The 12,566-nt window shown below is 35.1% G+C and overlaps 1 protein-coding gene across 2 annotated transcripts in view; it reads left to right on the top strand.

The window, feature by feature from the left end:
- The window catches only part of SEMA3A (semaphorin 3A), a 645,372-nt gene that overhangs the window by 431,721 nt on the left and 201,085 nt on the right, over nucleotides 1–12,566 (top strand). For both annotated transcript variants that reach the window (XM_020999770.2, XM_020999769.2), the window contains one exon: nucleotides 6,715–6,777. In XM_020999770.2, coding sequence (XP_020855429.1) covers nucleotides 6,715–6,777 — 63 coding nt within the window. The remainder of the gene's footprint in view (nucleotides 1–6,714; nucleotides 6,778–12,566) is intronic.

Genomic DNA, 12,566 nt, shown 5'->3' with positions numbered 1-12,566 from the left:
GCACCCCAAGCTGGATTTTCTGTGTGTCCTTGGGAGGCAAGACAGGTGCCTTCCAGTCAGTGCCAGGCTGGGAAAATGCTGCTGCAGCTGAGGTCCTTTGCTGATAAGCAGACCTTCCTACCTTCATAATCCAGTGTTTCCCAAGGGAAAAGAATGGAGCTTTTGTCATCTCTGTGCTCCTCTCCTTCGGGAGGGTTTTGTACTTTTCCCCCCCTTTCCCCTCCCCATGCTATGCCCCTTCTATTTTCTCCTCCTTTTCTTGTACTGTCATAAATATGCAAACCTTTGTAAGGACTGTTAATTCTTTGGGTTCTACATGCATGTTCATTTCTCTTATAATAAATGTGGTTTTCACATAAGTCTCATGAAATTTGTTTGTTTTTTCGTCAGGCCATTAGGGTTAAGTGACTTGCCCAGGGTCATACAGCTAGTTAGTATCATGCATTTGAACTCAGGTCCTCCCGATTCCAGGGCCAGTACTCTATCCACCACACCACCAGCTGCCCCTTCATGATTTTGTGATTGCCTGTTGGCATAAAAACAAATGCTTCTACATAGACAAGTTTTTTGTTAGTTGGTTGGTTGCTTGGTTGGTTTCAGAGGATGTGAAAAGATGAGATTGTCATGGTTTAATTTGTTTTTGTTTGATACCCCAAAAATGGAAAGGGAAAGGTAATGAGCCTGGAAAGACTTATTTGGTCTGATGCTGAGTGAAGTGAGCAGAACCAAGAGGACTTGGTATACAATAACAGCCACGTTATGCGATGACTAAGATTGTTAAACTGAACCCTTCTCAGCATTATGAGGATCTAAGACATCTCCAGAGGCCTCGGGATGGAAAATGCTGTCCACATCCAAAGAAAGAACTATGGAAGTCGAATCTCTATAACTTATTTTTACCTTCTGTTGAGTTTTGTTTCATCTTTTTGATGGTTCCTCCTGTTGGTTTTAATTTTTACTTACAACTTCACTAATGTGAAAATATGTTTAATGGGTATGTAAATATAAAGCCTATATCAGATTATGCGCTGTCTTGGGGAGTGTGGGGGAGAAAAATTTTCAACTCAAAAGCATATGAAAAAAAAAAGGTAATGAGCAGTCTGAATATAGTGGAGTTAAACATCTCTAAAGTTCTATAGTTCCTATTCAAGCCTCTAATTGTAAACTTAGTAGTCATTCCAAATAATGTCAAATGTATTGTTACTGGATGTTACTTGTTTCTATGAAGCCTGCCCTGCTTTGCAGAAGAAGCTACTTATATAAATTCAGACAAAGTTAGGGGGGAGAGGTTATGTAATTGAAATGTATTATGTAATCCTTAAAAAAAACTTTTTATATAATTTTTCTTAATATCTGTTCCTTGTTTTATGTTGTTTAAGCTATAATGTTCCTTCTTTTTCTCTCTGCTGCTTAACAAGAAGGGGAATACAGGCTTTTTTTCATTCTCCCTTGGAGTATAATGGAATTGGTGCCACTACTTAAGAAAAAAGAGAAGTTTTATCAGTATACTGACTTTAGAATAGTTCAAATAAAAGTGCACATGTGAAAGAAGTTCAGGGCAAGTGGGGAAATAAATCATGTCATCCTGAAGCCTCTTCGTTTATTATACTGCAAATGCATTGAGATCAGAGAAAAAACTCTTTGTTTCATGTTTGTTTCATAATTGCTGTAGTTGAATTTACTAGACTTGGATGCAGATGAGACCTGAATTTGAAGGGGCTTGAATGACAGCCTAAGGAAAGTGGACATTTTTTTTGGAAATAATGGGGAGAGAGTGAAAAAAAATTAACATGTGATTTAGGGAGTTTAATCTGAGAGTAGTATGTAAAATGGATTAGAAAAACTAGAGGATGAAGACGGAGAAATAACATAATTACTCCTTGTCTTAGCTGGATTACCATCACTATCCTGACCCTTCAACATAGGTGAACCGCACAATTCTGTGCTGTGTCCTCTTGTTTCTCTATCTATCTATCTATCTATCTATCTATCTATCTATCTATCTATCTATCTATCTGTCTGTCTGTCTGTCTGTCTGTCTGTCTGTCTGTCTGTCTGTCTGTCTGTCTATCTAACTATCTATCTATCTATCTATCTATCTACCTATCTATCTATCTAATATCTTGTCAATTCCCATGGGTTTGTAGGAACTTGGAGTTAGAATTGGAAAGGGCCTCAGAGGTCAGTTAACCCAAACTATAATTTTATAAATCAGGAACTGAGGACCTGAGAAGTTAAAATGTTGAGGGCTACATGTTTAGGGGTGTTGGGACCCCAAAATGTTGAGAGCAAGAGATGCAGGTCTTGTCCAAAAGAATTTGACCCAAGCCTTCTTTTAGCCAGAAACAAGATTTATGAAAGATCTGCAATATTGGCCAGACTCTTAAGGAATCTGAACATTGTGAGCTATTGGCTAGGCTCTTAAGGAATTTGAGCACCTTAGTAAAGAAGGACTTTATATACAGAAAGACTATGGGAAGGATCTAGGAAGGATCTTGATGGGGTGACTGGGAAGTCAAAAATGGGGTCTAGATAGAGTCAAGGGTGAAAAGTAGCCAGGGGCCATCAGGAGGTAATAGACAATGGAGGGTGAGGCTAGGTTAAGAGTAACAGAGAATTGGGAGATAGGCCAATGAAAGGCCAGCTGATAGGATTATAGCTTTGGGAAAACCAGAAACCTCCTTGATCAAGTGGGAGAATTCAAGGAAATCCCTTAGACAAATAGGACCCAAATTCTTTTTTGGGTAAGGAGCAAAGGTCTTGGCTTGGGGCCATACCCATCAAAAGGACCTTCCTAGCATCGCTCCACAAGTATCTTTCAGAGGCAAGGTTTGAGCCCAAGTATCCCTGACTCAAAATCTAACCCTCTATCCAGATTTCAATGCTTTTAGTCAAGATTGTTGTTTTAGTTGTATTAGAAAGCAGGAGGGTTAAAGAGGATTAAAGAGTTTGAAAGAAATGAGGAAGTGGAAATAGTGACTTGGTGGCAAAAAGAGTGAAAGAAAAATATTTACAAACTTAATTTAGGAAGTTTTTTTTTAACTTGCAAAAAAATTATACACATTTCATCCAAAGAGTTTAACCAAGTTCATTTACCACTTCAGTTGCTATTAAAACAAGCAAAGATTTATCAGACAACTAGCCTTGTCAAAAGAACAAAAATCCCAGAAGGGTTTGAGAATTGGATAAGATGATCTCTTCTAAAGTCCTTTCCGACTTGAAATCTATGATCCTGTAACACCTGAAAAATTGAACAGCATGGCTATGCAGGATAACTATTATAAATTCATGGAAACATTCATGATGCACTTAAATCATTACATCTTAGTTCCACCCCCGCCCCTCAAGAACTCTAGAAATTTGAAATTGCTTGTGTCATAAATTCATATTTATGTATATTTTCAAGGCAACGCCATTGACTGAGGGTCAGGTTTTAAATATTTGATTTCATTACAGTATGTTCTTCTAATTCACTCACATTTTGCTGGGTGTTTATAGAAAGGGAGGTAGGAAAAGAGGTGATAGAATGCTGGGATGAGAGGGCATGATAAGATGCTTATGGTAGGTCAGAGGAAGTTGGAAATGTTGGGGGAAAAAGATGTAGGAATAGAGAATACAGTATGGAAGTTCATATTCATTCATGTCATTCTTAATCTTGGCTACCACTTTCTCCATTAATGATTACGAATTTGAAAGTTTTAAATGGGAGATAACCCAGCTCCATCTCTCTAGCCCTGTCCTGAGTACTTGTCCATTACTTGGAGATGGTAGATTCTTTAGAGAACCGAACTATTGATTAGGAGAAAGTAAGTAGCCAGAATGTTTACCATATGTTCTCAAAGAGAGCAAGGAATATGGAAGGGCAAAATGAAAGGGAAGCTGAATATAGGTGTTTTGCAGTAAACTACAGCTCTCCGAGGTGATTGGAAGGCAGTACTACAGAGGTTGTAAATAACTGACTTCAAATCCAGCCTCAGACAATCACTAGCTGTGTGACTCAGGGCAAGTCACTTCACCCTGTTAGCCTCAGTTTCTTCATCTGTAAAATGAGCTGGAGAAAGAAATGACAAACTACTCTAGTATCTTTGCCAAGAAAACCCCCAAATGAGGTCACAAAGAGTTGGACACAACTGAAATGACTAAATGATACCAACGACAGCAGTATAGAGGCTGCATAATCTGTGATTCAAGGTCCCCTTTCTGTTATTATCTTCATTAAACCTCTCTGGGCCTCAGTTTTATTCTTAAACAAGCAAACAAACAAAAAAGAATGGGTTTGATATGACCCCTGATGTCTACTCCCACAGCCCCAATTCTGACATTCTATGGTTTCAGAAAAAAGGCCCCATATGTCCCCTATTTTGAGAATGGTAGTATAACCAATAGGTGGCAGATTTGTGGAAATTTTTTTTGCTGGTGGGCTAGAGTGTTACAGATTTAATCTCTTTAATGGCATCAAACTAGTTGCTGTCATGGTCACACAGTTTAATGTACAGATTATGTAAATTAACTGAGCTATTGAAAACACTCTTATCTATATGAGAGTAAAGCATTACTTTTTTGTATGACTACTGTTACTCTAGTTATTCTACCTAATTTCAGTAAAAAATACAGAAAAAAATTATAGGGATCATGGGAACCAATTATTTCTGTCTGTTGAAAAGCTTTTAGGTATTAAAAAAGAATGAAATGTGGCCATCACATAAAGCCTGGCTATGATTCATTTAAAAATGCCAGATAATGTAATAAAATTGATCATAATATTGGGTTATGACTGTAACATTCAACTGAAAATACTTCAAAAGCAAAATAAGATATAATTAGAAGTAGGATTTTAGAATAAACTAAGGAACAGGATAGCAACCTATAATTTGAGGGGAAAATGTAAACTTAATCTTTGTAACATGAACATTCTAGATTGTATTTTACCAAATCTAGGAATGTGAGGTTTAACTAGTAGGACTTTCATTAATATTTGCCTATCATCTTCTTAAATCCTTTATTTTTTCATCATTTGGAACCATAAATAATACTTTCATATAAATTGACTTTAGTCCCGAGAGGCCATGTCTCACAGTGGATGATAGTCAAACTTGAAACCCAAAAGACCTAAACTCATATTCTTCTTCTACTGTATACTATTTGACCCTGGACAAGTCATTTAACTTCTCCTTGCTCTCGGAAACTTTCTAGGACTATAAATTCCAGAAAATTTCTGATCTGCATTAGTAAAAGGAGTTTTTCTTACCTGATAGCAACCTATACCAATGCAGGAATGGGCCTGGTCCTATAACTTATGCCAAAGATTCTTTATACTTGTCTCATGATCTCCTACGTTGAAAACATTCAACAACATGTTGGCATAATTGCTTTGCAATTTGGTGTATTTGTGCCTGTCTTTGAATAATCAGATTAACTTTTGGACTGTCCTGATTTCACTAGACAATTGGTTAAATCATGATTTTTTCTTTGTAGTGACTATGTAGGTATTTCTTCTAATATTAGGCTAGTGGCAGTGAGGAAAATCTAACATAAACAAATAATTTGGTCAAAGCTACAGCAGAACTGGGGCAGCTAGGTGGCACAGTGGATAGAGCACTGGCCCTGAAGTCAGGAGGACATGAGTTTCAAATCCGACCTCAGACCAAACACTTGACACTTACTAGCTGTGTGACCCTGGGCAAGTCACTTAAACTCAACTGCCTAAAAATAAAAAAAATATATATATATAAATAAATAAATTTTTAAAAAAAGGCTACGGCAGAATTAGAGTAGACATAGAGTTGCTTGTTTCCAAGCACCTTATTCACACCTCATTTCTTCCACTTCTGAAATTTTGTTAAAGTCACAAATTGCACATAAAATGGAAAATCTCGCAAAGTAGTCTAAATTAACAATAAGATTTTTGGTATTTTCTTGCTCTTTGGTGATTGGGATGATATTCTGATACTTTCTGTTTTCAACATTGAATACAAAAGTGCTCGGAACATCAGTTTAGATCATTTCATAGTGATTCATCGGGTTGACTGCACCGTGATATCTTTTGGTCTGAAAAACCCTGAGACTATCTGCCGAGTTATAAGGAGGTTGTGACCTATGCTAGTAAATGGATTATTCGTTATGAAAAATGTTGTAAAATCTTGAATTATTGAAGCTAAAATAATAGATAGTTCAGTGATTATATAATATAGATTTAGCGTTTGGTTCTGGCCTCTCATTTCACAGATAGTGAAACTGAGGCACAAAGTGGTAAAGTGACTTGACTAAATGAAGAATGAGGTCCTTACACGCTAAATAATAATTTTTAACTGAACGGTAATTGTGAATAAAATAAAGGACAAAGTGATCAAATTTCTCATATATATTGAAAGGCAAGCAATTTCAAATGTCTGAAGTTCCGAGGAAAGGAGAAGAAATTGTATAATTAAGTGTAACAGTAATGTTTGCATGCCTTTAAAACTTCTATATCCATGTTGTTCACTTTTCCTAAAAAAAAAAAAACAAAAGTTTAAGCTAAATCTGAATTAAATTAATGGACATATCTTGATAGGAATTTGAAACACTGAAAAAGGGGATAATTCTATCCATGAGATCTGCTTTTGATTCTGTTCTTATCTTGGCTACACTAGCTTGAACTAGAGCAATTGTAGTCATAATCTTAAATGAACCTTCCCTCTAAGCAGCTCCAGAGTAATCTTTATTCTCTACTTTTAGATTTCTTGGCCAGTTTCTCATACACGAAGGGACGAGTGCAAGTGGGCTGGAAAAGATATTTTGGTAAGCAACAAACTTTTTAAAAATTTTACAAATTTAAGAAGCCATTTATAATTGGGTATATTATATATATATATATATATATATATATATATATATATATATATATATGTGTGTGTGTGTGTGTGTGTGTGTGTGTGTGTGTGTGTGTGTGTATTTTAAATTTTAAATTCAAACATTTATTGTTTTTCTTTCATGGTTGACATTTAGATTTCAAATGTTTTACTAATTTTCAGTTCTGGAAATGCTAAAGATAATTATAAGGGCCAGGATACTGGCTGCCAATAAGAACTCAAAGAGTACAAATGTATAATATTTACATATAAGGAAGGAAAGAAACAAAGAATAGCAATTGAATTCATAAAATGTCATCTGTCATAGTCATACCCTTACTTATGGCTAAGGTAGATCACCTTTGTAGGATAGTCTTGCAGTACTGTTTTTAATATATTCAGTGAACAGCTCAGGAGACCCAATCAACATAGTTAGCCTCAACTGGTCTTCATGGTTGATAGCAATCATGACAACTGGATCAGTTATGCAGGAAGTTAGACATGGTCAGAGTTATAGATAGGGCTTTTGCCTTCAAGTACACCTGTGTCTGCAAAACTCCTGAAAGTGAATTTATAGTTCTGGAAATTTTCTTTGATTTTCTTTGATCTTGAATTTTCTTTGATTTTGAATGGCTTAGCCACAAGCAAATATTTAGGAAGTGTGACTGGAAAGATGTCTCTCTGTCTGTCTGTATGTGTGTATGTAATTTATACACAAATATATATATATGTGTGTGCTTGTGTCTATGTCTCTATGTGTTAACTAAAATAGCTCTAACTAGTTTGCAGAATTTACCAAACATATGGAAAATCTGAAACATCAATGAATACAATTCTATAAATGAAACTATAGATGCATACATAAAATAAATCTGCCTATATGCACAGCTGTGCATATTCTTCAATTATTTTATTGGATATATGACCTCAACAATGAGGATATTCCCTCCATCAGAGTACATAATCACATCTAAATATCTAGATAGGTACATGTATACATAAATATTTATATTTATGCTTATATGCTTGGATATATTCAAATATTTGGAATTCCGACATCTTATAAAAGTTTGACTTTCCAAGACTTCACTTTTCACACACACACACACACACACACACACACACATACACAGACACACACACACACATACACAGAAACACACATGTAGTTAAGCATTTTAATCACATATTTCACTGTTCTAAATCCAAATAAATCAATGGTTTTTTAAAGAATTTTATTTGAAGCTTTAGGATGTTGCAAAAGCAGTATATTAACTAAAAATTCTTATTGTACTGAGTATTCACATTATATCTGCATTGATATATAGGTGTATATAACACAAATATAGAAAGAACAAAAGTAATTTTTATACAAGGCTAACAAAAATTGAATTAACATTTTTCTGTACTTTCCATTTTAAAATAAATGATAAACACTGTCTTCATGTTAATTTTACTTAGACAACAGATTTAAAAGACTGGATTTCACTTAAATAATAAACTTCAGATTTTGTCCCTTTTAGTATAGGAAAATACAACCACGCACAGCATATGTGTAAAAGAAACATAAATGTATTTATACATACATGCACAAAGATACGTGAAATATAAAAGATATGAGTTCAAATGCTGTCTTGGAACCTTCGAACCAAAAGCAAGTCAAGAAACATTTTAGAGTTTTAAGCAAGTCTATAAGTAATAGATGACTTACTAGCGTACACTTGTACAGGGGATTTCCATAATAGCAATTCCCCACACCAATTAAATCACCTTCCTACTGGGGGAAAAAATAACACAAGAACACACACATGTATGTACATATCTGTGTATACATCTCTCTTATATATATGTGTGTATGTATATATGTATATATGTATATATATATATATACAAACACACACATATATAATATGTATATATATATATACACATATATAATATATATATATATATATATATATACAAACACACACATATATAATATGTATGTATACATAAAACACGTGTGTTTGAATGGACAGAAAATGTACAAATGATAGAATTGATCAACTCTGCTATGTCCAAAATAGTAACTGTTCCACATATTATTTTTCAGCTGTGTCTGACTCTTTGTGACCCAGTTTGGGGTTTTTTTGGGAAAGATACTGGAGTGTTTTGCCATTTCCTTCTCCAACTCTTTTTTTTTTTTAGAGATAAAGAAACTGAGGCAAACAGGGTGAAGGGACTTGCCCAGGGTCACCCAGCTAGTAAGTCTAAGGCCAGATTAGAAGTTAAGCAAATAAGTCTTCCTGACTCCAGGCCTGGCAGTTTATCCACTGTTCCACCTAGCTGCCCAAATAGAAAGCTGAACATTTTGTACTGGGAGGACCCAAATCTTTTGCCTGTTATTGAGAGACTATATGACTTTATTTCAAAGGCAACTGTCTTAATATTCTTAAAAACCTTGTTTTGCTTGATTCTTCCATTATGAAACTTTGAAGAAAATATATATGTATATCAAAAGAAAATTTATGTCATAGCTCTATAAGCTGAATGACACTCAAGCTAATAACTGAAAATAGTCCCACTTAAGAAAAGGTGTATTACCAATAAATGAATGAATGAATGAATGAGATATGGTTTTTCACAAAAGAAATAGCTCTGGGTTTGAGGTAAGGAGACTTAGGTTCAAATGCAACTCTTTCTACATATTACTTATTTGACTTTGAGCTAGTAGTTTATTTGGCCTTAATATCAGGTGCTCAAGCAGGCTCTCAAACTGATGGTTTGTAAATGCTCATATAATTTTCAGTGTGAGAATTTACACCTTTGAAATTAGCAGATTGTAAATCAGGGCTTGATTTATTGTTTTTGTTGATTGTCTAGACTTAAGAAAGTGGTGGAAAAAATGTAAAGAATACATTATTAAAAGTGTGTTGGGGGGACAGCTAGGTGGCACAGTGGATAGAGAGCTCCAGCCTTAGAGTCAGGAGACCTTGAGTTCAAAGGTCTCAGACACTTGACACTTACTAGCTGTGTGACCTGGGCAAGTCACTTACCCCCAACTGCTCCACAAAAAAGGGGAAAAAAGCATGTTGGGTTCCTTCTTAAATATTTTCTGGAGAGCTGCTTGTTAAACATATACCAGCAGAACTTTACCTTAACTTCAAATGAAGAAGTTAGATTAAATGACCTCTTTTTGAAATTCCAATCTCAAATCTAAATCTGTGATCCCTTTTGGCTGTCAAACACATGTAATCCTAATAAGTTTCATTAAATTTGAGTCATTAGTATGCACAGGCATTGAACCCATGAAATACTATGGGAATTTTGTGACCTTAACCTTCCAGGGAACCATAAAAATTCATATGTATTTAGCTTTTGTAGGTATAATTAATCTCACATCCAGTCTATATTTAATTATTATACATCAGTGACAATCAATGAGGCTTAAAAAATAGAGACATTAGCATAGCAGAGGATGTATTTATATTCATTTTCTCTAAATCTTTCCCCTTATCCTTCTTCTCCATGTCTTTCTATCTCTTCTGATAGCTCTTCTTCTTTTATGCTTTATTGGTTCTCCTCTCATTCTTTTTTCTTTTCTCTTTTGTTCAATCTATTCTTCCTTAAATATTTGATATATGAATGATGAAACTTAGGTTAATGCTGGAATTTAGTGTGCATAACTATACTAGTCATGGTATAATGTAGGCATTTGGTCTTTTGGACTTGGATTGATTTGAGTCTCATTTCTCCCTCTTAGATTAAGCAGTAACCACTAGCAAGTCACTTAACTTACCTGTGCCTCAAATCTGATCACAGACACTTAGCAGTTCTGTTTCATCATCTATAAAATGGAGGTGGTAATAGCATCGACCGCACAGGGTTGTTGTGAGGATAAAATGAGATATCTGTAAAACACTTTGTAAATCACAGAACTCTAAATGAATTCTATGTGTTATTAATATTACTATTATTATCACCTGAATCCTAATGACTGTGGATATTATTCTTAAAAAAGGGTAGAGTGAACCATGTAAATGTCATTCCTAGATACATACACAAAGTATGGCTATAAAATAAGGAGATGATTTTTCTTAAGTATGTTATAAAAATGGGATTCATTAGTATATAGTCACATCATGTTTATGAATTCATTTCATGAATAAGCTCATGTATATAAAGCTGTAAAGTACATGAGCCATTGTCCACATCTTCCCCCAGGCATTATTGTTCCTCCCCACTCCCATGCCTCTGTATTTGGTTTGGGGTTTAGGATAGTTTCCTTGATTTCATAGAAAATTTTCCTTACATCAAGCTAACTGTAAGCCAACATAGAGGCAGACATAGCCTTCACTACTACCATGCCTTAGGAGAAGTAGAATGGGGGAGTAGAAAGAACAGCAGTTTTAGGTACAAGTGTACCAGGTTCAAATTCCACTTCAGAGTTTCATTAACTGTAATGTGTAGAATGGGAATAATAATTCTTGTGTCTTCATTAGAGTATAGACTTGTCAAGAACTGGGGCTGTTGTTTACCTTTCTTTGTATCCCCAGAACCTGTCATAGTGACTGGCACATAAGAGGTACTTGATAAATGTTTGTTGAGTGACTGATTCTTACAGGATCATTGTAGGGAAAAATTGTTGCAAAACAAAAAAGTACTCTCTCTCTCTCTGTATATATATATATATATATATTATATATATATATATATATATATATATATATATATATATATATTTATTTATTTATTTTAGTTTTTAGGCAATTAGGGTTAAGTGACTTGCCCAGGGTCACACAGCTAGTAAGTGTCAAGTGTTTGGTCTGCGGCCAGATTTGAACTCAGGTCCTCCTGACTTCAGGGCTGGTGTTCTATCCACTACGCCACCTAGCTGCCCCAAAAGTATTCTATATTTGAGACATTACCATTTTAGCAAGGCTGTTGTGAAATGCCCCTCACTTCACTTTTATTGAGGCTGTGAAACATCTCTGTGCTGTAGTACATATAGCCTGGAGTTCATGTCAGGCATACTCTTACTAGCCATGTGACACTGAGCAAGTCATTTAAACTCTTTAAGCCCTCAGTTTCTTCATCTGTAAAATGGGGATAATAATAGTACTTATCTCCTAGAGTTGTTAAAATAAATGATATATGCAATGCACTTTGCAAAACTTGAGGTATCTTATGCATAGTGGTGGTTATAATTTATTTTATTATGTATAAAATATCTGTATTTAAAGAGTTATAAAATTGCAAGTTGAGTGGGCAGCTAAGCGGATATAGCCCTGGACTTGGAATCTGGAAGACTTGAGTTTGACTAAAAGCTCAGTATGTACATGACCCTCAGTCAGTCCTTTCTATGCTCACAGCCTCAGTTTCTTCATCTGTAAAATGAGAGGGTAGAACTCAATTTCTCCCAGAGGGCCTTTAGCCTCTAAATTCATTATCCTATGAAGGAAGCTAATGAGGCTTCGCCTTCAAAATTTAGGGAAGCAAGAGAAGCTGGTAAACTGGATTTTTGAAAAATTCCATCTCTATCCTGGGGGTGTGTCTTATCACCCTGCATCTGATAACAATTTTAAAGGCCAGAAACAGGAAATTGGAAAGTAGGAAAGAAAATAACTTTCTTCTAAGCTCTAGAAAGGGAGTGAGTGAGGCACAGGGTTTAATGTTGGATCCAGTAAGGACTAGTCTAGATTAGTCCTAGACTGAGTATAAACAGGAGAGTCAAGGAGCTAATCTTCAAATAAGTAG

The sequence above is a fragment of the Phascolarctos cinereus genome, unplaced genomic scaffold, assembly GCF_003287225.1.
Source record: "Phascolarctos cinereus isolate Bilbo 61053 unplaced genomic scaffold, phaCin_HiC Scaffold_1;HRSCAF=81, whole genome shotgun sequence".
Taxonomy (NCBI): domain Eukaryota; kingdom Metazoa; phylum Chordata; class Mammalia; order Diprotodontia; family Phascolarctidae; genus Phascolarctos; species Phascolarctos cinereus.
This window is presented reverse-complemented; position numbering and strand designations above follow the sequence as displayed.